Below are 25,988 nucleotides of genomic sequence, written 5' to 3'. Positions count from 1 at the left end.
GTGTCCCACTTGTCTAGTTTTTGTACTGTTTAGTTTGGTGGTGGTGGTGGTGTGTGTGTGTGTGTGTGGGGTGTATAGGCAATCATATGTCAATGCTACACCATTCCATTGCTATGGGATTAGAAATGCAATCCAATCACTGGAAGTTTTTCTACCTTCAGTACCCAAAGGTGGGTTTATAATCCAGCAGGTGACAGCAGGGAATCAATTATTTTAGATCTTAGTGAGAGAGGGGAGAAGGCAGTGGTCAGTGCCTGGCAATATTCTCTGGCGGGTCAGGTCCTAGGTTCCTTTTTGAGGACCCAGAAGAGATAGAGGATAACCAGACCATCTTAGGGGCTACCAAACTTAGGATATTTTCCATTCCTCTACATTTATTCATTCCACAGATAATTATTATACAGTCACATCACCGGAGTACCAGAAGATACAAGAGCAAACCAAACACAGTGGTTGCTCTCCAGTAGTTCGTTCTCTTCAGAGAAGGGCAGTTCTTCAGATCCCCACCAGAGTTCACAACCAGGGTACTTTGTTAAAAATGAGCAGGGTGCCTGACCTGTGGTGGCGCAGTGCATAAAGCATCGACCTGGGAACACTGAGGTCGTCGGTTCAAAACCCTGCACTTGTCTGGTCAAGGCATATATGGGAGTTGATGCTTCCTGCTCCTCCCCCCCCTTTTTCTTTCTTTCTTTCTTTCTTTCTTTCTTTCTTTCTTTCTTTCTCTCTCTCTCTCTCTCTCTCTCTCTCTCCCTCCCTCCCTCCCTCCCTCCTCTCTAAAATGAATTTTAAAAAAGGAGCAGGGTTAGTATGAAGATTAAACTGGAATGGAGAATTTCTCTGTGTGTCTCCATACCCTTTGGAGCATAGATAACATTAAAGGGTAAGGGTTTGGATCATGGGAAGATTGTGATATGGTCTGATCACCTTCCTTGTCCCTTTTGACAGGTCTTCATTCATTTATCAAATATTGATTAAACTCTGTCACTGTGCCCAGCATTGTGCTTGAGGCAAATGAAGTGTTGAGCTACTTCAAATGTCATTCAGAGAAAATCAAGACATGCATGCACATTAAACGAAATAGTAAGCAAAGCAGTAGAGCCAAAAGGATACTTGTTGGTATGTGATGTTTTGTGATATTTGACTGCTTAATGTCTTTGACTTAACACTAGCATGTCTAGCAGGAGTTCTTCCCTGGGCTGTAAAACTGAAAGGCCCCGCTAAGTCACCTTTTTAAAAAATTTTTTAGAAAATTAAATGGACATTTATCAATAAGAGTACATAGGTTTCAGGTAAACATTTCTAAATCATATAGTTCTTAGCTTTTTCTGATTTACTTATTTCACTCAGTTTCATGGTCCATCCATGTTGTTGTAAATGGCAATACATCATCAATTTTTTTATTATTTATTTATTTATTTTTTTACAGGGACTGAGAGAGAGTCAGAGAGAGGGATAGATAGGGACAGACAGACAGGAACGGAGAGATGAGAAGCACCAATCATTAGTTTTTCATTGCGACACCTTAGTTCATTGATTGCTTTCTCATATGTGCCTTGACCGTGGGGCTACAGTAGATCGAGTAACCCCTTGTTTGAGCCAGCGACCTTGGGTCCAAGCTGGTGAGTTTTTCTTTTTTTTTGTATTTTTTTCTGAAGTTGGAAATGGGGAGGCAGTCAGACAGACTCCCACATGCGCCTGACCGGGATACACCCGGCATGCCCACCAAGGGGGATGCTCTGCCCATCTGGGGCGTTGCTCTGTTGCAACTAGAGCCATTCTAGAGCCTGAGGCAGAGGCCATAGAGCCATCCTCAGCGCCCAGGCCAACTCTGCTCCAATGGAGCCTTGGCTGCGAGAGGGGAAAAGAGAGACAGAGAGGAAGGAGGGGGGAGGGGTGGAGAAGCAGATGGGCGCCTCTCCTGTGTGCCCTGGCCGGGAATTGAACCCAGGACTCCTGCACGCCAGGTCAATGCTCTACCACTGAGCCAACCGGCCAGGGCTGCTGGTGAGCTTTTTTTTTTTTTTTTAAAGAAAGTGTTTTTTTATTTTATTTTATTTATTTTTACATTTTTAAAAATTTATTCATTTTTTTAGAAAGAGGAGACACAGAGAGAGGAAAGAGATAGAAAGAACAGAGGGAGGAACAGGAAGCATCAACTCCCATATGTGCCTTGACCAGGCAAGCCTGGGGTTTTGAACCGGTAACCTCAGCGTTCCAGGTTGATGCTTTTACCCACTGTGCCACCACAGGTCAGGCTGCTGGTAAGCTTTTTGCTCAAGCCAGATGAGCCCGCGCTCAAGCTGGCAACGTCGGGGTCTCGAACCTGGGTCCTTTGCATCCCAGTCCGACACTCTATTCACTGTGCCACCGCCTGGTCAGGTGATACATCATCATTTCTTAAGGCTGAGTAGAATTCCATTGTATATATGTATCACATCTTCTTTATCCAATCTGCCATTGAAGGACACTTTGGTTGCTTCCATGTGTTGGCCACTGTGAACAATGCTGTGATGAACATGGGGGTGGATGTGTCTTTACGTATCAACGTTTTTTAGTTTTGGGGGGGTAGATATCCAGTAGAGGAATTGCTGGGTCGTATGGTAGTTTTATTCTTAATTTTTTGAGGAACCACCATGCTTTACTCCATATTGGTTGTACTAGTTTGCATTCCCACCAGTAGTAAATGAAGTTCCTTTTTCTCCACAGCCTCTCCAACACTTGTTATTTATTTATTTATTTAACAGAGACAGAAAGGGAGTCAGAGAAAGGGATAGATAGGGACAGACAGACAGGACTGGAGAGAGATGAGAAGCATCAATCATCAGTTTTTCATTACAACACTTTAGTTGTTCATTGATTGCCTTCTCATATGTGCCTTGCCTGTGGGGCTACAGCAGACCGAGTAACCCCTTGCTCGTGCCAGCGACCTTGGGTCCAAGCTGGTTACCTTTGCTCAAACCAGATGAGACTGCTCTAAGCTGGCGACCTTGGGGTCTTGAACCTGTGTCATCTGCATCCCAGTCTGACGCTCTATCCACTGCGCCACTGCCTGGTCAGGTGGCTCCTTTGTTGAAGATTATTTGTCCATATATATGTGATTTTATTTCTAGGCTCTCAACTCTCTTTCATTGGTCTGTATGTCTGATTACCATGTCTCTGTCGTATAATTTGAAGTCAAGGTAGTGTAATACCTCTGGCTTCATTCTTTTTCCTCAGGATTGCTTTCAAGCCAACTCTCATAATGAGCTCAGGCAACGCAAACCAGTTTTTTTAAATTAACTAATTTTATTAATGTTTTTTGTGACAGAGGTGGGGGGGGCGGCTACAGCAGAGCGAGTGACCCCCCCTTGCTCAAGCCAGCAACTCTAGGCTCAAGCCAGCAACCTTGGGCTTCAAGCCAGCGACCTAGGGTTCATGCCAGCAACCATGGGGTCATGTCTAGGATCCCATGCTTAAGCCAGCAACCCCGCGCTCAAGCTGGCTACCTCGGGGTTTCCAACTTGGGTGCTCTGTGTCCCAGCCCAAGCTCTATCTACTGGGCCACTGCCTGGTCAGGCAAAAAAAAATTTTTTTTTTTGAGACAGAGAGTCATAGAGAGGGACAGATAGGGACAGACAGACAGGAACAGATAGAGATGAGAAGCATCAATCATCAGTTTTTCGTTGCGACACCGTAGTTGTTCATTGAAGGTCATGCTAATTTTTTTATTTATTTTTATTTATTCATTTTAGAGAGGAGAGAGAGAGGGGGAGGGGAGGAGAGAGAGCGAGAGAGAGAGAGAGAGAGAGAGATGAGAGAGAGAGAGAGAGACAGGGGGGAGGAGCTGGAAGCATCAACTCCCATATGTGCCTTGACCAGGCAAGCCCAGGGTTTCGAACCGGTGACCTTTATCCACTGCGCCACCACAGGTCAGGCCGGTCATGCTAATTTTTTTTTTAACTTTTTAAAATTTTTTTTTATTTATTTATTCATTTTAGAGGAGAGAGAGAGAGAGAGAGAGAGAGATTGAGAGAGAGAGAGAGAGAGAGAGAGAGAGAGAAGGGGGGAGGAGCAGGAAGCTTCAACTCCCATATGTGCCTTGACCCGGCAATCCCAGGGTTTTGATCCGGCAACCTCAGCATTCCAGGTCAACGCTTTATCCACTGCGCCACCACAGGTCAGGCCGGTCATGCTAATTTTTAAAATTGATTTTAGAGCGAGGAAGAGAAAGAGAGAGAGAGACAGACAGACAGACAGAAACAGTCTGTTCCTGTACGTGCCCTAAGGAGCAAATCCGCCACATCTGCGCTATGGAAGAACAATCTAACCAATAGAGCTGTCCAGTTTGGACAACCTAGTTCTTTCAAAGAGCAGAATTAAATTGACCCACCAACCGCGCTCGTATTCAATCCGTGGATTCGTTAGATCTTGCCGGACCTGCGTCCTGTGAGCAGTAGTAGCCTCCCTATTGGCTTTGTGTCCCTCAGAGCTTCCCTTACATTCAGTGGGATGGAACGTTGGGTTTGGCGCAGGCGCAGCGCCAGCATTTGGCTGCCCTGAGGGAGTGCGGCGGCGAGGCTGGGCGGTAAACAGGCTGTGGCAAGCTGGAGGAGAATCTGGTGGAGGAGGTGGAGCGGGTGGGGGCGTTCGTTTCGCTGAGAGTTCTCACGCCCCATTATTCTTTTAGGTGTGAGTTGGTTCGGACGTGGGGTCCCGGCAGCCGACCTTATCCTGCTCCCTTGTGAAAGGGGAAAGTAGCTCCCGCAGAAAGCAGTTAATGTTGCCGAGAAGGTGCTAGAGGTGGATTGTCCCCATGCCAGCCAAGGTGTTCGGCCCTGAGCTAGTCCAGGAGCCTGCCCGACGTGTCTGAGAAAGGCCCCTGAGGGGCGGGGAGGTGGCCGTGAGAACGCGGTTGCTGTGAAGAGACGAGGGGAAGATTCGACTCCCGAGAAGAGGAAGAGCCGGATTGAAAGGGAGTGAGGCCGCTGAGGGGGAGGGGGCTGCCAAGATGGCGTCGGCCTCTGGGCCATCGGCGGTCGGGTTTTCATCGGAGGATCCCGGGGTTCTTCCCTGCTCCTCCTCAGGTGATCAGGGGCGGGTCGTGGGAAGGGGGCTGATGACGGCTGTGCAGTGGGAGCAAGGGCGAGACCTGGGAGGGCACCTGTAGCTGGGGATATCGGGGGAGTTGCCGGCAAGGAGAGGGCTGGGCTTTTTATGGCAGGGCTTTCTGAGTGACCAGGGGAGTCTGAGGAAAAGATGGATTTGGTCGAGAAATGGAAAGCTGTCAGAAATGTTGGTTGTCTTGGAGGAGACCGAGTTGAGGACTTTAAGAGAGACACAAAGCTCAGGAAGGGGTGGACGGTGGGGGTAGGAAGAGAACAGTACCGAAACCGGAGTAGAGAAAAGTAAAGTAAATGGAGACTTGATAGAGAGGAATTAGTGTGAGAGGCAGGTAGGCAAGTCTCGTTGTGATGGTTAGTTGAAAATGTGGCATAGAAGCCATGGGTATTGGAAGAGTAATGGGACGCTTTCGATTGCTGGCGAGTTTAGGGAATGTGGATTTTGTTAGGGGTGGGAGTTCATGGAGAGGTCTTCCTCCGAGATTCCCCATAATGCGCCATTCTTTCTCACTTCGTGCCCCTGCGCTCCCCTATACACGCGCGCTCGCACAGACACATTTTATCATCCTCCCTTGATTGCTTCTTTCTCTCGACCAACTTTGAAAGGGGCAGTATTGAGGGGAGCCTGTGGATATGGAAAATTAGGGTTAAAATACCCTACAAATAGATGGAGAAGGTGGAATGATAGTCTTGAGTTGTACTACGGCTGAGAGGTGATGTTGGGAATTAGGCCTGAGGGGGATGGAGTGGAGGGTAGCTCTGAGTTGTGTGGGGGAATATTGCCTAATAGGAAATAGACTGGAAGAATGCTTAGGCCATATCAGAAAATTGGCACTTGGAGAATGGAGTCAATGACTATATATATAGCTCAAAGTAGTTAGAAACTATTGAAGATTGAGGGAGGGCTAAGGAACCCATAGGAAAAGCGACAGATTGTGTGTAGGAGGGAAAATGTGTGATGTTAGGATGTCTGTGTGTGTGTGTGGGGGGGGGGTGAGTTTGAGTCAGAAACTGTTCTAGAGCTTCTATCAGAAATATCTGGTGATTGTTGTCTGGACACTAGGAACTGGAGGAGCTACCAGATGTTGAATGCTTTACTTGAGTTGTTGACATTTCCTTAGGCCTGGGATTGAACCCTCGCCATTTTGAATTGGCTCAATAGAGGGTTCCACCTTTCATATTCCAGCACAGATGAGCTAATATTTGTCACAAATATCTTCTTCATAAGCTGCAGTTTTATTTATGTACATCTATTTTTAGTTTCTTGAGGTGATTTCTGCCTTTCCTTTAAAAGCGTTAGACAACTTATGTTGCACCTGAGTGTGAATAAAGTCAAAATGACAGTTTTTTTTTTAATTTATTGATTTTTAGAGAGAGAGAGAGAGAGAAGATGATTTGTTTCACTTATTTTTGCGTTCATTGGTTGGTTCTTGTGTGTGCTCTGACTGGGAAGATCGAACCCATAATTTGCCGTATCAGGATGATGCCCTAACCAACCTAAGCTACCTGGCCAGGGCCAGGTTTTTTGGTGTTTTTTAAATTTTCCTTTATATAGTAGATTCTTAATTTAACTCTCTTTTTCAGCCTGACTGGTGATGGCGCAAGTGGACACCAAGGGCCCAGGTTTGACCCTGAGATTGCAGGCTTGAGTGCAAGCTCACTAGCTTGAGTGAGGGGTCGCTGGCGTGAAGTCCAAGGTTGCTGGCTCTGCTTGAGCTCCCTCCCCCAAGGCATGTATAAGAAGCAATCAATGGGCCCTGGCTGGTTGGCTCAGTGGTAGAGCATCGGCCTGGCATGCAGGAGTCCCAGGTTCGATTCCCAGCCAGGGCACACAGGAGAAGCGCCCATCTGCTTCTCCACCCCTCCCCCCTCTCCTTCCTCTCTGTCTCTCTCTTCTCCTCCAGCAGCTGCAGCCGAGGCTCCATTGGAGCAAAAGTTTGCCCAGGCGCTGAGGATGGCTCTATGGCCTCTGCTTCAGGCGCTAGAATGGCTCTGGATGCAACAGAGCAATGCCCCAGATGGGCAGAGCATCGCCCCTTGGTGGGCATGCCGGGTGGGTCCCGGTCAGGTGCATGCGGGAGTCTGTCTGACTGCCTCCGCGTTTCCAACCTCAGAAAAATACAAAAAAAAAAAAGAAGCAATCAATGAACAACTAAAGTGGTGCAACTAAAGATGATGTTTCTCATGTCCCCTCCTGTCTCTCTTTCATGTACTTAAAAAAAAAAATCTTTCCTAAATAAATTAATTAAATAAAACCTCTTTTTTCCCTTCTCCAATGCAAAAAAGAATGGTCCAGTATTGTCCTTAGACTTCTTAACTATCAGGTCAGGTATTTTCTCTATTAGAAATGCGTTATTGTTATTTTTTAAATTTATTAATTGATTTTTAGAGAGGAGTGAGAGAAAGAGAGACATCAATTTGTTTGCTTGCTCTGCCCCTCCGGAGTGTTGCTCTGCTGTAACCAGAGTCACTCCAGCGCCTGGGGCAGAGGCCAAGGAGCCATCCCCAGCGCCCGGGCCATCTTTGCTCCAATGGAGCCTCGCTGGCTGCGGGAGGAGAAGAGAGAGACAGAGAGGAAGGAGAGGGGGAGGGGTGGAGAAGCAGATGGGCGCTTCTCCTGTGTGCCCTGGCCGGGAATCGAACCTGGGACTTCTGCACGCCAGGCCGACGCTCTACCACTGAGCCAACCGGCCAGGGCCAACCTTAGCATTCTAGATTGACACTTTATCCATTGCACCACCACAGGTCAGGTGAGTGATTATTATTTTGTTTTAAAGTGAGAGGAGGGGAGATAGTGAGGCAGACTCCTGCATGCACCCAGAATTGGGATCTACCTGGGAACCCCATCTGGGGCTGATGCTGAAGTACCGATCTATTTTTAGCACTCCAACAGTCTATCCTCAGTGCCTGGGGCCATGCTTGAACCAGCTGAGCCACTGGCTGTGGGAGGCAAAGGGGTGGGGATAGAAGCAAATGGTTGCTTCTCCTGTGTGCTCTGACCAGGAATCAAACCCGGAATGTCAATATGTTGGGCCGATGTTCTCTCTATCCACTTAACCTCAGGCCAGGGCCGCAACTGATGTTTTAAATAAGCCACTTAAAACCTTTGGAGGCTCAAAATCTTTTGGCATTCAAGTTAGGAAGGACAGGACAGGTTATTTACAAGTGTTGTTCCCTGTCAATATTAAAATCCTGTGTAGATTATTTTGCCATTAAGCCAGAGCTGGGTTTTTTTGCTGTTGTTAAGTGAAATACCACAGGTAGAACAAATTGTATGCTCATGTTTGACATCTTTTCCCATTGGAGTAATTACCATGTTTGGATTTGGGGGAAGAAGGTAAGAATGTATTATTAGCTTGTAGCAGCCATCATCATATCCTTGTTCTTTGGTTGTTAAAGGTGATGCAGTTTGCTATCTAGTCTCAGCAATTTGGTGGATAAAGGAAATTTATTCCTTCTCTTCCTTTCTCCCTCATCATTATTTGAACAGTGGTGGCATCACTTAAAAAAATCAGCCCTGACAAAGTGCTGTTGACAGTGCAAGCATCTGTCACACTATTGTACAGGGTGCCTGTAGTTTGACTAGTCCATCAAGAGCTTCAAATTTAGCCACTGAGTCCCCTTTTTACTACCATGAAGACAGTAAAGAATTTGTTTTAGAGACTTGATTTGAAGTTAGTGGACAAGTTAGAAAGTAAAGTTAGAATGCTAAGTTGTATACTGCTCCCCTGAAATAAGAACTGTGATAAAGTCACATGTGATTCCCCAAGAAAAAGAACTTGAAACCTTAGGAGATCATGTACCTGTAACTCCTTTTGCTTCAGACTAGAATATTTCTGAAATTACCATCCTTTAAATACATGATTTTATTATTTTTATTATAAGCACAGTGATTTGGAGGTAACTTTACAGCTCCCCTCCCCTGCCCCAAAACAACCAAAGGAAACCCCAGAGGATACAGGATTGAAGCATTTAAAAAAAATTTTTTTTTTTTTTTTTAGGATTGAAGCATTTTTATTTATTTTTTTTGTGAGTATTTTTCTGAAGCTAGAAACCGGGAGAGACAAACAGACTCCCGCATGCGCCCGACCGGGATCCACCCGGCACGCCCACCACGGGGTGACGCTCTACCCACCAGGGGGCGATGCTCTGCCCCTCCAGGGCATCGCTCTGCCGAGACCAGAGCCACTCTAGCGCCTGGGGCAGAGGCCAAGGAGCCATCCCCAGCGCCCGGACCATCTTTGCTCCAATGGAGCCTCGGCTGCGGGAGGGGAAGAGAGAGACAGAGAGGAAGGAGAGGAGGAGGGGTGGAGAAGCAGATGGGCGCTTCTCCTGTGTGCCCTGGCCGGGAATCAAACCCGGGACTTCTACACACCAGGCCGACGCTCTACCACTGAGCCAACCGGCCAGGGCCAGGATTGAAGCATTTTTGTTTAGGACCTTAATTCTGGTGGCTTTTTTTTAAAGCAGGGCCTGACCAGTAAATTTCGCTGTACTCTGATAACTCCAACTGGTAGGGGTGTTGTTGAAGATTTTTTTGATTTTCTTTATTTTTTTATTTTTATATATATATATTTAATTTTTTTGGTCTCTTTGTATACAGTCCAAGCTGTATGTAGGCTGATCCCTTTCTCTTCAGTTTTTCTATACTGAAGACTGAAAAGTAATGCAATTTAAGCCAGTTTACTGGAGTGAGTAAACTGAAATTTGCTTTAATTTTTTTTACTTAATTTTTTAAAGATTAGTTGTTTTGTTTTGTTTTGTTTTGTTTTTGTTTTTTCATTTTTCCGAAGCTGGAAACGGGGAGGCAGTCAGACAGACTCCCGCATGTGCCTGACCGAGATCCACCCGGCATGCCCACCAGGGGGCGATGCTCTGCCCATCCGGGGCATCGCTCTGTTACGTCCAGAGCCATTCTAGCGCCTGAGGCAGAGGCCACAGAGCCATCCCCAGCGCCTGGGCCATCTTTGCTCCAATGGAGCCTCGTTGTGGGAGGAGAAGAGAGAGACAGAGAGGAAGGAGAGGGGGAGGGGTAGAGATGCAAATGGGCGCCTCTCCTCTGTGCCCTGGCCGGGAATCGAACCTGGGACTCCTGCACGCCAGGCCGACGCTCTACCGCTGAGCCAACCGGCCAGGGCCTGCTTTAATTTTTTAAAAATTGATTTTAGAAAAGAAGGAATATATATATAGAAAGGAACATCAATCTATTTCTATATGTACCCTGACCAGGGATCAAACTGGCAATCTATGCTTTCGGACAATGCTCTAACCAACCAAGCTATCTGGCCAGGACTGAATTTGGAAATGGAAAGGTAGAACATAATGTCATAATAGTCAAAATATCATTAAGTACCATTTGGTTGATATTTTATGAAGGAGAGACTTTTCTGTTTTCTTTTTAGGGGGTTTTGACCACTCCAGTCTCTCCTTTTTTCCTTTTGTTTCCTTGTTAGATTCTGTCAGAAATTTATATCAGGCCCTGACTGGGAATCTCCATTTGTTGGAGTATTGTCTTTATATACCTAGGATACGGGTTCAACCCCTGGTCAGGGCACATACAACCAATAATTGCATGAATAAGTGGAACAAGTCAATGTCTCGCCCTCTCTAAAACCAATAATTAAAAATTAAAAAAAGATTCTGACCAGGCAGTGGCACAGTGGATAGAGCATCGGACTGGGATGCGGAGGACCCAGGTTCGAGACCCCGAGGTTGCCAGCTTGAGTGCGGGCTCATCTGGCTCAAGCAAAAAGCTCACCAGCTTAGACCCAAGGTCACTGGCTTGAGCAAGGGGTTTCTCAGTCTGCTGAAGGCCCACGGTCAAGGTGCATATGAGAAAGCAATCAATGAACAACTAAGGTGTCACAATGAAAAACTAATGATTGATGCTTCTCATCTCTCTGCGTTCCTGTCTATCCCTATCTATCCCTCTCTCTGTCTCTGGGAAAAAAAAAATAAAAGAATCACATCAGAATATCATTGTTTTTGATTAACCAGTTAGGTTTGTTATGGCTGCTCACAACCCTTTGTATATCAGAATATTATGTTTTGCTTGTTAATTTTTGTGTGCTGTTCTGGTTTTGATATACAACTCTCTGATTAAAGCTTTGCTCAGGCTCTGGCCGGTTGGCTTGGTGATAGAATGATGGCCCAGCATGTGGAAGTCCTGGGTTCAATTCTTAGCCAGGGCATACAAGAGAAGCACCCATCTGCTTCTCTACCCTTCCCCCTCTCCTTTCTCTTTTTCTCTCTCTCTCTCTCTTGCTCTCTCTCTCTCTCTTCTTCCTGCAGCCAGGGCTCCATTGGAGCAAAGTTGGTCTGTGCACTGAGGATGGCTCCATAGCTTCCACCTTAAACGTTAGAATGGCTCCTGTTGCCACAGAGCAACGCCCAGATGGGCAGAGCATCGCCCACTAGTGGGCATGCCAGATGGATCCTGGTCGGGCGCATGCAGGAGTCTCTCTCTGCCCCCCCCCACTACTCACTTCAGAAAAATACCCAGAAGACTCCAAAACCCCCCAAAACTTGCCTGACCAGGCAGTGGCGCAGTGGATAGAGCGTCGGACTGGGATGCGGAAGACCCAGGTTCGAGACCCCAAGGTCTCCAGCGTGAGCGCGGGCTTACCTGGTTTGAGCAAAGCTCACCAGCTTGGACCCAAGGTCTCTGGCTAGAGCAAGGGGTTACCCAGTCTGCTGAAGACCCGCAGTCAAGACACATATGAGAAAGCAATCAATGAACAAACAACTAAGGTGTCACAACGGGAAAAAAAAAACCAAACTGATGATTGATGCTTCTCATTTCTCTCCATTCCCATCCGTCTGTCCCTATCTATCCCTCTCTGACTCTGTCTCTTTAAAAACAACAACAACAAAAAAAAACAACCCAAAACTTTGCTCAAATACTGCATATTTTATCAGCCTACTTTTCTTTGATAACATAATGGAAGTTTAGCTTGTGAACAACAGAGATAACATTAAGCCAAAGACAGAACTGGAGAGAAGAAAGGTGGTTATTTTGTCATTTAAGGTGTATATTTCCTAGGATTTGGGGGGTATTTTTTATTTTATTTTTTATCAAGTGAGAGGTGAGGAGGCAGACAGGCTCCCATGTGTGCCCCTACTGGGACCCACCCGGCAAGCTCCCTACCAGGTGATGCTCTGCCCATCTGGTGCTGCTGCTTGTTGCTCAGCAACTGAAGCTATTTTAGCACCTGAGGTAGAGGCTTCACAAAGCATCCTGAGCACTTGGGGAAAACACTTGAATCAGTTGAGCGTGGGTATGGGAGGGGAAGAGAGAGAGAAAGAAGGGAGGAGGGAGTGGTGGAGAAGTGTAGATGGTTGCTACTCCTGTGTACCCTGGCCAGGAGTCGACCCCAGGACTTCATATGCCAGGCCGACGCTCTACCACTGAGCCAGCTGGCCACGGCCAGGCTTTATTTTTATTTATTTATTTATTTATTTTTTAAATTTATTTTATTTTATTTTTTTATTTTTTAAGAGAGAGAGAGACACACACAAACATGCACACAGACAGGAATATTGAGCTGCCCTGACTGGGGAATTGAACCCAGCAACCTCTGTGCTCTGGAACAGCACTCCAGCCAACTTAGCTATCCAGCCAAGGCTCACCACTCTCTTCTTTTTATTGAGTGTATTTTCTTAATCAAGCATAAAAGGCCTGACCAGGCTGTTGCGCAGTGGATAGAGCGTTGGACAGGGACGCAGAGGACCCAGGTTTGAGACCCCGAGGTTGCCAGCTTGAGGACTGGCTCATCTGGTTTGAGCAAGGCTCACCAGTTTGAGTCCAAGGTCGCTGGCGAGCAAGGGGTCACTCGCTCTGTTGTAGCCCCCTGGTCAAGGCACATATGAGAAAGCAATCAGTGAACAACTAAGGTGTCACAACAAAGAATTGATGCTTCTCATCTCTCTCCTGTCTGTCTGTCCCTCTCTTTATCTCTCTCTGTCTCTGTCACAAAAATAAAAAGATAAGCATAAAAGTATGCCTTTGAAAGTATGCTGTTTTCTGATAGACTGACAGAAGGCCTCTCTTTCCCTCTCTTCCAAACCCCACCGTTCAGGCTTAGACAGTGGACTGATGGTTTATCCTAAAGGAAATCCTTTTCTAGTCCACTTTCCCTATTGCATTTCACTTCTTCACCCTTTCCTATCAAAAGAGAGCATTTTTTTAGTTTCGTTTTTTTTTTTTTGTTTTTGTTTTTTGTATTTTTCTGAATTTGGAAACGGGGAGGCAGTCAGACTCCCGCGTGCATCCAACCGGGACCCACCCGGCATGCCCACCAGGGGGCGATGCGCTGCCCATCTTGGGGCGTTGCTCTGCTGCAATCACAGCCATTCTAGTGCCTGAGGCAGAGGCCACAGAGCCATCCTCAGCGCCCGGGCCAACTTTGCTCCAATGGAGCCTCGGCTGTGGGAGGGGAAGAGAGAGGCAGAGAGAAAGGAGAGGGGGAGGGGTGGAGAAGCAGATGGGCGCTTCTCCTGTGTGCCCTGGCCAGGAATCGAACCGGGGACTCCTGCATGCCAGGCCGATGCTCTACCACTGAGCCAACTGGCCATGGCCTTTTTTTAGTTTCTATATATGTGTTTTGTTTATATCTCTTAGAGCTTTTTCTTTTACTGTTTTCTTGTGAAGTGAACTTTTTTCTTAACCCCTGCCCTTTTATTATTTTTTAAAATTTTATTTATTTATTCCCCTCTGCACTTTTTTTTTTTTTTACAGAGACAGAGAGAGGGATAGACAGACAGAAACGGAGAAATGAGAAGCATCAATCATTAGTTTTTTGTTGCGCATTGCAACACCTTAGTTCATTGATTGCTTTCTCATATGTGCCTTGACTGCGGGCCTTCAGCAAACGGAGTAACCCCTTGCTTGAGCCAGCGACCTTGGGTTCAAGCTGGTGAGCTTTTGCTCAAACCTGATGAGCCCGCGCTCAAGCTGGCGACCTTGGGGTCTTGAACCTGGGTCCTTGGCATCCCAGTCCGACACTCTATCCACTGTGCCACCACCTGGTCAGGCCGCCTCTGCACTTTTAAATTTTGTCTCAAATCGGTTTACTTTCTCCTGTGAAATTTTTTTTTAAAGATTTTATTTATTAATTTTAGAGAGAGGAGAGAGAAAAGCAGGGGGAAGGAGTGGGAAGTATCAACTTGAAGGTTGCTTCTCATGTGTATCTTGATTAGGCAAGCCTAGGGTTTCGAATTGCTGACTTCAGCGTTCCAGGTTGATGCTCTATCCACTGCACTACCACAGGTCAGGCCCTCCTCTGAAATTTCATTGTTTATTTTTTTTTTTAGTGAGAGACAGGGACAGATAGGGACAGACAGGCAGGAAAGGAGAGAGATTAGAAGCATCAATTCTTTTTTTTTTAAAATTTTTTATTTATTCATTTTAGAGAGGAGAGGGAGAGACAGAGAGAGAGAGAGAGGAGACAGAGAGAGAAGGGGGGAGGAACTGGAAGCATCAACTCCCATATGTGCCTTGACCAGGGAAGCCCAGGGTTTCGAACCAGAAGCATCAATTCTTCATTGCAGGTCTTTAATTGTTCATTGATTGCTTTCTCATATGTGCCTTGATGGGGGTGGGGGCTATAGCAGAGCAAGTGACCCCTTGCTCAAGCCAGTGACCTTTGGGCTCAAGCCAGCAACCATAGGGTCATGCCTATGATTCCACACTCAAGCCAGTGACCCGTGCTCAAGCCAGCTGAGCCCGTGCTAAAGCTGGCGACCTCGGGGTTTCCAACCTGGGTCCTCTGTGTTCTAGGCCGATGCTCTATATACTGTGCTACCGCCTGGTCAGGGCTTTTTTTTTTTTTTTTTTGTGGCGGAGACAGAGAGAGGGACAGACAGACAGGAAGGGAGAGAGATGAGAAACATCAATTCTTTGTTGCAGTTCCTTAGTCGTCCATTGATTGATTTCTCATATGTACCTTGACTGGGGGCTACAGCAGACCGAGTGACCCCTTGCTAGAGCCAGCAACCTTGGTCTCAAGCTGGTGAGCCTTGCTCCAACCGATGAGCCCGCACTCAAGCTGGCGACCTCAGGGTCTCGAACCTGGGTCCTCCACATCCCATTCCGACACTCTATCCACTGCGCCACTGCCTGGTCAGGCAGGCCATATTTTCTTTATTATTATTATTATTTTATTTTTCTTAAGTGAGAAGTGTGAAGTCTGAGAGAGAGATTCCTGTATGTACCCTGCCTGGGATCTACCCAGCAAGCTCTCTATGGGGCAATGCTCTGCCCATCTGGGGCTGTTGCTCTGTTGCTTGGCAACTGAACTATTTTAATGTCTGACAGGAGGCCATGGAGCCATCCTCAGTGCCTGGGGCCAACTTGCTCCAACCAATCCATGGTTATAGGAAGAGAAGAGAGAGATAGATAAATAGAAGGGAGAGTGGGAGGGGTGGAGAAGCATATGGTCACTCCTCTTTTGTGCCCCGACTGGGACTCGAACCCAAGCCATCCACACACCAGGCTGATGCTCTGCCATTGAGCCAACTGGCCAGGGCTTTTTTTTTTTTTTTTTTTGTATTTTTCTGAAGCTGGAAACGGGGAGAGACAGACTCTCGCATGTGCTCGACCGGGATCCACCCGGCACGCCCACCAGGGGGCGATGCTCTGCCCATCCGGGGCCTCGCTCTGTTGCGACCAGAGCCACTCTAGCGCCTGGGGCAGAGGCCAAGGAGCCATCCCCAGCGCCCGGGCTATCTTTTGCTCCAAAGGAGCCTCGGCTGCGGAAGGGGAAGAGAGAGACAGAGAGGAAGGAGAGGGGGAGGGGAGGAGAAGTAGATGGGCGCCTCTCCTGTGTGCCCTGGCCGGGAATCGAACCCGGGACTTCTGCACACCAGGCCGACGCTCTACCACTGAGCCAACCGGCCAGGGCCTTTTTTTTAATTTTCAACCAACGTTTTAGTACCAAGAGATACATATTTGAGACCTGAGAACAGTAAAATTTGCCTTGTAGAAATAGAAGCAAAAGTTTATCACTGAAGAAAAATTTAGTGATATAATGTAACCTCATTTTCCAAATTAGGAAACTGAGGTTCAGAGAGTTTGTTAGTAGTTGCAAAGATGTCTGTCCTGTAAAGGGTGCATGTTATCAGGATGAGTCTTTGTAAATTTGTAGTTCATTCTTTGCTACTTAGTTGCCTCTTAGCTGAGGTAACTCTAGGACTGCTTTCCAGCTTTAAAAGTTTCTAGGATCCTTGTCTTTCCTAGAAGATCCTTAGGAAAAACTGACACCTGCTAGGAAACAAAATTTAGCTTTTCTCTGAGATGTGGCTTGGTTTCTTAATGGGCTTGATTTATTGAGGGTATAGTAATGGTACTTTAATGCTATTGCTTATAATTGTGTGCTCAACAATACTCCTCATGAAGCAGGCTGACATTTTAAGACAATTTCTGAGTATTTTCATTTGGAGAATAGATTGTGCCTCCCATCTGGTAGGGTGTACAGTAGTTAAAGTGGCTTTTTAAGTATTTCAAGTTAAGAGGGTGAGAGATTGCTTAGATCAGGGGTCCACAAACTACGGCCCATGGGCTGCATGTGGCTCCCTGAGGCCATTTATCCGGCCCCTGCCACACTTCCGGAAGGGGCACCCACCCCCTCTTTCATTGGTGGTCAATGAGAGGAGCACATTGACCATCTCATTAGCCAAAAGCAGGCCCATAGTTCCCATTGAAATACTGGTCAGTTTGTTGATTTAAATTTACTTGTTCTTTATTTTAAATATTGTATTCCCGTTTTGTTTTTTTACTTTAAAATAAGATATGTGCTGTGTGCGTAGGGATTTGTTCATAGTTTTTTTTATAGTCCGGCCCTCCAACAGTCTGAGGGACAGTGAACTGGCCCCCTGTCTAAGAAGTTTGGGGACCCCTGGCTTAGATAGTCCAGCAAACTTGGCTGATTGTATTTTTGTTTTGTTTTGTGTGGGTTTTTGCTCTTGCTTTTTTTTTTTTTGTATTTTTCCGAAACTGGAAACGGGGAGGCAATCAGACAGACTCCCGCAGCACTAGACCGGGATCCACCTGGCATGCCCACCAGGGGGCAATGCTCTGCCCATCTGGGGCGTTGCTCTGCTGCAACCAGAGCCATTCTAGCGCCTGAGGCAGAGGCCACAGGGCCATCCCCAGCTCCGGGGCCATCTTTGCTCCAATGGAGCCTCAGCTGCGGGAGGGAAAGAGAGAGACAGGGAGGAAGGAGAGAGGGAGGGGTGGAGAAGCAGATGGGCGCTTCTCCTGTGTGCCCTGGCCGGGAATCGAACCCTGGACTCCTGCACGCCAGGCCGACGCTCTACCACTGAGCCAACCGGCCAGGGCCTGCTATTGCTTTTGCTTTTTAAAACAAATATTTTAAAACCTCTGGCTCTCCATCTTATCTATCAAGACACCCCATGAGAGTTAGCATTTTGCTTCCGAAAAGCGTGCTTGTCTCTTTGTGCTCTATGTAGAAATTAATGACACATTTATGTAGAAGTATTGGTAGGTCATTGAGGTGGGTCTCTGGGATTGCTTCCCTATGACTTACTTGCTCAGGCAATTCCAGTTGTCTTAAGGAATGCACATCCGGCTAGCCTCTAGTGTCCCCAAATTATATGTGTATACTTCAAACACTGAAGTCATTCACACACTGCCTCTTAGTTTCTCATCTGGTGGATGATGTCATCTCATCTGACGCAAATGCTTCTGCTCTGAAAGCACAGGGAGAGGCTCTGGTAGTAAGGCCAACTCTTTTGTACCATACACTTGAACGGGAAGGCTCTCTCTCTCTCTTTTTTTAGCTATTTACTGTCTGCAGATATCTTTGTTTCAATGATCTCCTCTTTCCTGGCCAGCTCATTTCCCCTTCTGGAGTGTGCCTTTTTTACACTTTTCAGAATAATACTGATGTTTTTTCCTCTTTCTCTACGTTTTCTTTTTCCTCTGAATAGTGAATCTTACCCTCCAGTGTCTTAGTAGTAGCAAGCAAATTTATGGAGTGTCACAGTGTTGTTTTGACCAGTGAGTGACTAGAAATCAGGTCCTCGGGTACTTTTTTCACCACAAACACAGTTTAGGCTTAGGCCAAGGACCAAAAAGGAGTACTTCCTTAAGATTAGTAAGGATTAATTAGAAAAGTTTTCTGGCATGTTGCAATTCATCTTTGTATTTTATTTTTTATTTTTATTTTTTTTAACAGAGACACAGTGAGAGAGAGAGGAATAGATAGGGACAGACAGGAACGCAGAGAGATGAGAAGCATCAATCATCAGTTTTTCTTTTTTTTTTTTGCATTTTTCTGAAGCTGGAAACAGGGAGAGATAGACTCCCGCATGCGCCCGACCGGGATTCACCCGGCACGCCCACCAGGGGCGATGCTCTGCCCTCCAGGGGGCGATGCTCTGCCCATCCTGGGCGTCGCCATGTTGCGACCAGAGCCACTCTAGCGCCTGGGGCAGAGGCCACAGAGCCATCCCCAGCGCCTGGGCCATCTTTGCTCCAATGGAGCCTTGGCTGCGGGAGGGGAAGAGAGAGACAGAGAGGAAGGCGCGGCGGAGGGGTGGAGAAGCAAATGTGCGCTTCTCCTGTGTGCCCTGGCCGGGAATCGAACCCGGGTCCTCCACACGCTAGGCTGACGCTCTACCGCTGAGCCAACCGGCCAGGGCAATCATCAGTTTTTCGTTGTGACACTTTAGTTGTTCATTGATTGCTTTTTTATTTGTACCTTGACCATGGGGCTACAGCAGACGGAGTAACCCCTTGCTCGAGCCAGCGACCTTGGGTCCAAGCTGGTGAGCTTTGCTCAAACCAGATGAACCCGCGCTCAAGCTGGAGACCTTGAGGGTCTTGAACCTGGGTCCTCCGCATCCCAGTTCAATGCTCTATCTATCCATGGCGCCACCGCCCGGTCAGGCCATCTTTGTATTTTAGCAAGTATTGATTGAGCTGTTTCCACTTTGGCACTTGACTGGTTCAGCTGTTTTGAAATTATTTTAGTAACATTAAAGATTTCCCAGCTTATTTTCATAATTTAGAGGCTAGATCTTTATATTTTTCAAGTCTTGTCATCCAGGTGATAAGCTGAAATTAGGTATTTCTGTTTTATAGAGGAACATTGATATTTTTGAAGGATATAAGAAATGAACCTCTTCAGAGAGAACCCCTTAATATTCTGATTCAGATTTGTTTCAGGTTAAATAGGCATCTCAAAGCAATATATAGTAGAGAAAGAGTATATAGTAGTCATGCTTTAAAAAACTTTTTTTAAGGAGTCATGCTTATTGTAGCCTGGGATTGATAGCACTATTTCAGGCATTTTTTTCACATTTTCCTTCTAGTTTTATAATTGTAATGAGCTTGAGTTAGTGTGTAGAGTGTGGAGTGATGTTGGTCCTGTACATATGGGACTGTTGAGTGACAGTTCACTGGGAAAGATAGGTTATAAATCAAGGAGAATGACAATAAAGCCACTCATGTATATCCCTTTAATTTTCCAATTGTAATATTTGTTATAGAAAATTTATATAAATAAGGAAAAATAGAAATTTTAAGTTATAAAACTAACCTAATCCCACTATCCAAGATGGTCATATCCAAGGTAGTCATAACATTTTATTATCTGATCTTCTGAACCTTTTCTATGTGTGTAAATACATGTGAATTTATAGGTATTTCCCAAAAATATGGTAGTATATAATTTTTTTACCCTTACTGTGACATCCTCTCCATAAATATATATAAATATAAAAATAATGGTTATAGCCTGGCCTGTGGTGGTACAGTGGCCAAAGCATCGACCTGGAACACTAGGGTCACTGGTTCAAAACCCTGGGCTTGCCTGGTCAAGGCACATATGGGAGTTGATGCTTCCTGCCCCCCCCCCCCCCCGTCTCTGTCTCTCTCCTCGCTAAAATGAATAAATAAAATCTTAAAAAAAAATAATGGTTATATACTATTCCATTTTATGGTTACAGTACAATTTTTATCACCAGTCCCTCTTGTTCATTTAGATACTTCCCAATTGTGGTATCTATTCAATTATACATAGTTATTATCTACAGTGCTGCATAGATATCTTTGTGTACACATCTTTGTCTACTTGACTATTTCCTTAAGATAAATTCATACTTCTAGGTCGATTTGTACATTTTTGTTTTAAGGCTTTTTGCCAAATAACTCCCAAATTGCCTTTCAAGAGTAGAAGGAAGATCCTTAAGTAAAATGTATACATATTCTTTCTTGAAAGATTATAAGCCTACATGCAAAAGAGGTTTTTTTGTTTGTTTGTTTTTTGACAGAGACAGAGTCAGAGAGAGGGAGAGATAGGGACAGACAGACAGGAGGGAGAGAGATGAGAAGCATCAGTTCTTCGTTGTAGCTCCTTAGTTGTTCATTGATTGTGTTCTCATATATGCCTTGATGGGGGGGCTATAGCAGAGCGAGTAACCTGTGCTCAAGCCAGCAACCTTGGGCTCAAGCCAGCGACCATGGGGTCATGTTTATGATCCCACACTCAAGCTGGTGAGCCTGTGCTCAAGCCGGTGACCCTGGAGTTTAGAACCTGGGTTCTCAGCTTCCCAGTCCAACGCTTTATCCACTGCACTACCTCTTCATCAGACGCAAAAGTTTTTGTTTTTGTTTTGTTTTTTCCTTTCTGTGACAGAGACAGAGAGAGGGACAAATAGACACAGACAGACAGAAAGGGAGATAGATGAGACGCAAAAGAGTTTTTATAACTGAAAAATTTTTGCCAATCTGAAATCACTCTAAAAGAAAAATGATTGAGTTAGGTTTTGTGACTACTCTTGGAATTTTTCTGCCAGAACATTTTTTTTCTCTCTCTCTCTTTTGACATTTATCTAAAATTGCAAAAAAAATCATCTCACATTTCTGAGCATGGTGTTTGAGATCAGGCCAGATTCTGTTTATAATTTTAAACTTAGAGTTTTTTAAAAGATACGCTTAATCTGCTGTAAGTACAATCCCAGAAGTAAGTGATAACTTTCTGTTTTTCCTCATTTAGGTTTCAACTCTCTGTGCTGTTGGGTCAAGAGTAAGAGAGGTAGATCTGATCTGTGTCTGTGCTGAAGAAGCATGAGCTCGCAGTAACTAGCAGCCAACTTCTCTTTCTTGTAACAGTTGCAGGTTTTTTGTAGTGGTAGTGCATGGTCTTCTTCTGAGAAGGCTGTGGGTAACATAAACATAATTTACTTGAACTTTGCCTTCTCCAAAAAAAGGTGCTAATTTAACATGGAAGTATCTTTCTCACAGTTTTACAGTATGTTATGAGTTAGTTAACTCCTTAACCTTTTGCCTCCCATGAAATCTTCCCATAGCTTCATTTTCTTTTGTTTTGGTAAATGAGTTTCAACTCTTTATTTTCTCTCTGCTGCTTCTGCTGCTGCACTTCTCATTTCCTCTGACTCTTCCCATCTTGTCAATGGGGTTTTATAATTTGCAGTGATAATGATAATTGCTTATATTTATAGAGTATATATTATATATTAAGTGCTATACATTACTTACTGAATTCTTTAACAGCCCTATGAGGTATATGTTATTATTTCCCCATTTATAGATAAGGTAACCTAGGCCTAGAGAGTTTTAATAAACTTCTCCATGGTAACCTAGTTAGTAAATGCTGGATCTTGTGTTCAAAGCTAGCAAACCTAGGTGTTCTAATTTCAGAGCCCACATTCCTACCCACTATGCTGTTGCTCCCTCACTAATCTGAAAATCTGTGTGTGAACTAACTTGACTTTAAACCACATGAAATATTTGTTGCTGAATGAATACTGACTGAACGAGTAGTCTTTGGTGAAGAAGAGAATAGTGCAGAAGGGAACTTCTCCTTTTCATTTTAGCTTTCCTTAAAACAACAAAACTGTCAAAATGTTTTAGAAGTTAATGTAGATTTATGACAAGGATTGATAACGGATTCTGCAGTCAATTCCAAGATCCCTGAAACTAAGCGAACAAAAGAGTTTGCCTATCAGATGCCCTTTTTTTGTTCATTGCAAAATCAGTAATCATAAGCCTTATACTTTTTTTAAAAAATTTATTTATTTATTTATTTTACAGAGACAGAGAGTCAGAGAGAGGGATAGATAGGAACAGACAGACAGGAATGAGAGTCAGAGATGAGAAGCATCAATCATCAGTTTTTCCTTCAGCAGACCGAGTAACCTGTTGCTCGAGCCATCGACCTTGGGCTCAAGCTCTGGTGAGCTTTTGCTCAAACCAGATGAGCTGGGCTCAAGCTGGCGACCTCAGGGTCTCAAACCTGGGTCTTCCGCTTCCCAGTTCGACGCTCTATCCGCTGTGCCACTGCCTGGTCAGGCTAAAATCTAACTCTTTTTTTTTATAACAGAGGCAGAGAATCAGAGAGAGGGATAGATAAGGACAGACAGACAGAAACGGAGAGAGATTAGAAGCATCAATCATCAGTTTTTCGTTGCAACACCTTAGTTGTTCATTGATTGCTTTCTCATATGTGCCTTGACTGTGGGCCTTCAGCAGACGGAGTAACCCCTTGCTCGAGCCAGCGACCTTGGTTGGGTCTAAGCTGGTGAGCTTTGCTCAAACCAGATGAGCCACTCAAGCTTGCGACCTTGGGGTCTGGAACCTGGGTCCTTCACATGCAGGAGTCTGTCTGCCACCCCATCCCAGGGCTTCTCACTGCGCTCAAGCTTGCGATCTCGGGGTCTGGAACCCAGTCCAACACTCTATCCATTGCGCCACCGCCTGGTCAGGCAAGGTTTGACTTTTTTTTTTTGTATTTTTTTTTCTGAAGTTGGAAATGGGGAGGCAGTCAGACAGACTCCCGCATGCGCCCGACCGGGATCCACCCGGCACGCCCACCAGGGGGTGATGCTCTGCCCATCTGGGGCACTGTTCTGTTGCGACCAGAGCCATTCTAGCACCTGAGGCCATGGAGCCATCCTCAGCGCCTGGGCCAACTTTACTCCTTGGAGCCTTGGCTGCTGGAGAGGAAGAGAGAGACAGAGAGGAAGGAGAGGAGGAGGGGTGGAGAAGCAGATGGGCGCTTCTCCTGTGTGCCCTGGCTGGGAATCGAACCTGGGACAACTGCACGCCAGGTCGACGCTCTACCACTGAGCCAACTGGCCAGGGCCAAGGTTTGACATTTGTTGTTGTTGTTAAATACCTTAAATTTTGCAGTAAATCTGTTGCAATTTTAATTATAAATTTAGTCATCCTGGCTTTAGTTTAGGGTTCCAGTCCAAATTTCTCTAGTCTTTCACTTAGCTGAAGTCAACCTTATTGAAGATGAAGCATCCTACAAAAGGTGTAGACTATTTGGTTCTGTTTTTCCAGTTTTCTTGTTTTGTTTTGTTGGGTTTTTTTTGTATTTTTTCAAAGTGAGAAGCCCTGGGATGGGGTGGCAGACAGACTCCTGCGTGTGCCTGACCAGGATCCATCCGGCATGCCCACCAGGGGGCGATGCTGGGCCAGATGGGTTGTTGTTCTGCTGCAACTGGAGCCATTATAGTGCCTGAGGTGGAGGCCATGGAGCCATCCTAAATGACCGGGCCAACTTTGCTCTGATGGAGCCTTGGCTGTGGGAAGGGAAAGAGAGAGATAAAGAGAAAGGAGAAGGGGAAGGTTAGAGAAGCAGATGGGCGCTTCTCCTGTGTGCCCTGGTTGAGAATTGAACCCAGGACTTCCACACACTGGGCCGACCCTTTACCACTGACCCAACCAGTCAGGGCCTTCTTGGTTATTTTATGCAGCATATCTTGCTAACAGCTAGGTGACATTTTGGGAAGAGAAATGAAAACCATTATATTCCCTATTTATGCCACCCTGACTCACCATGAGGAAGGAAATTTTGCTGCTCTGCTCACTGGTACCAGAAATACTTGGTCTTTAGCCCTTGTACTACTAAGGGCTATTACAGCCTCTCCTCTGATCCTAGCTATATTCTGAAATTCTCAGGGCACTTGACCATTTGTCTTAAACAATTATATTTAGAGCTTTATTTTGTTGCCCTCAATCCCATGTGTTCATGTGTCTGCCTCATCATTAAACCTTAAAAATGGACTGGAACTGGAGTCTTTCCTGGAACTTACATTAAGGTGTTATTCTGTTTGGACTTCTCTTTTTTGTTTTCTTTAATATGGCTAATCTTTATTACTTTGAAATTTTTAGAGCAGTGTTTTTCAACCACCAGTCCACCAGAAATTTTGTGCTGGTTTGTGGAAAAGTTAATCACCTTGATGTTGTATGGAGATTACAGACCCAATGATTATAGACTCTGTAATCTTCATACAACATCAGGATGGTTAATTCTTTTGCAGGCTGGCATGACATTTCTGGTGGACCATCACTGGTCCGCGGACTGGAGGTTAAAAAACACTGCTAGAGGTAGATTGAAGGGATATATATTGCTTCTTAGCCTTTTGACTCAGATCAAATGTAGATTGAAGTGATAAACCAGCAGTCTTTCAAGAAAAAGGCCAACATTCTCCAATGTGAAAGGGGAGAAAGATCTGTTTTCCTGAATGATTTTTGTCTCTCATGTAATCATGGGTGAAGGCATGGGGATGGCAGACTCTTAAGAATTAACTTAGCCCTGGCCGGTTGGCTCAGCGGTAGAGCGTCGGCCTAGTGTGCGGAGGATCCGGGTTCGATTCCCGGCCAGGGCACACAGGAGAAGCGCCCATTTGCTTCTCCACCCCTCCACCGCGCTTTCCTCTCTGTCTCTCTCTTCCCCTTCCGCAGCCAAGGCTCCATTGGAGCAAAGATGGCCCGGGCGCTGGGGATGGCTCTGTGGCCTCTGCCTCAGGCGCTAGAGTGGCTCTGGTCGCAACATGGCGACGCCCAGGATGGGCAGAGCATCGCCCCCTGGGGGGCAGAGCACCGCCCCTGGTGGGCGTGCCAGGTGGATCCCGGTCGGGCGCATGCGGGAGTCTGTCTGACTGTCTCTCCCTGTTTCCAGCTTCAGAAAAATGAAAAAAAAAAAAAAAAAAAGAATTAACTTAACCGCCTGACCAGGCGGTGGCGCAGTGGATAGAGCGTCGGACTGGGATGCTAAGGACCCAGGTTCGAGACCCCGAGGTCACCAGCTTGAGTGCGGGCTCATCTGGTTTGAGCAAAAAAGCTCACTGGCTTGGACCCAAGGTCTCTGGCTCAAGCGAGGGGTTACCCGGTCTGCTCAAGGCCCGTGGTCAAGGCACATATGAGAAAGCAATCAATGAACAACTAAGATGTCGCAATGCGCAACGAAAAACTAATGATTGATGCTTCTCATCTCTCCGTTCCTGTCCGTCTGTCCCTGTCTATCCCTCACTCTGACTCTCTGTCTCTGTTAAAAAAAAAAAAAAAAAATTGACTTAACCTTTCAGAGTAGATTTTCCTATAGATATAGTCTTTTAGTGATTTTTTTTTAATTTTTTGAATAGTTTTATTAGAGGAGGAGATTTTTAATATGCTGGCTGCATATGGCTAACACAGAGCATCTGTAGGCCCAAATCTTCGTGATTTTCTCAACATACTTATTCTTGAAATCTTTCCTAAATTTAAGTGGATAAAGGTCATAAAATATTTATTATAACTACACAATTACACATCTGCACTGATAAAATATTTAGTAAGTAAAACTTACTTCAGTAAGAAAATGCCAACAAATTCCTGTTGAGTTTGCAGCAGAAATTGAGATGAGGCTGTAGGGATGCAGAATCAGTATCTGCTTCACTGAATGTTTTTCCATTATTTTGACATTGCATTTTCTCATCCTTAGCCTCTTTTCATCTCCATAGATCAACTCTTTACCTTTTTTTGGAAATAATTAATAGAGTAGTAAAACACCATAGATAAGCTCTTAAAGGTCTTTCCCTTTTAGTTCTACAGAAAAAAATATTAATCAGCCTCCA

At 45.5% G+C, this 25,988-nt stretch overlaps 1 protein-coding gene across 12 annotated transcripts in view; it reads left to right on the top strand.

Moving 5' to 3' along the window:
- The first annotated feature begins 4,526 nt into the window (after positions 1 to 4,526).
- The window catches only part of PIP5K1A (phosphatidylinositol-4-phosphate 5-kinase type 1 alpha), a 62,173-nt gene continuing 40,711 nt past the window's right edge, over positions 4,527 to 25,988 (top strand). For 7 of the 12 annotated variants that reach the window (XM_066267941.1, XM_066267932.1, XM_066267933.1 and 4 more), the window contains exons 1-2: positions 4,527 to 5,063; positions 21,119 to 21,157. In XM_066267941.1, the coding sequence (XP_066124038.1) occupies positions 4,988 to 5,063; positions 21,119 to 21,157 (115 nt within the window). In that variant the 5' untranslated portion in view covers positions 4,527 to 4,987. Of the gene's footprint in view, positions 5,064 to 6,683; positions 6,830 to 21,118; positions 21,158 to 25,988 lie in introns of all 12 variants that reach the window. The other 5 variants (XM_066267938.1, XM_066267936.1, XM_066267935.1 and 2 more) reach the window with 3 other exon arrangements.

This window comes from Saccopteryx bilineata, chromosome 3 (genome assembly GCF_036850765.1).
Source record: "Saccopteryx bilineata isolate mSacBil1 chromosome 3, mSacBil1_pri_phased_curated, whole genome shotgun sequence".
In the NCBI taxonomy this organism is placed as follows: Eukaryota; Metazoa; Chordata; class Mammalia; order Chiroptera; family Emballonuridae; genus Saccopteryx; species Saccopteryx bilineata.
This window is presented reverse-complemented; position numbering and strand designations above follow the sequence as displayed.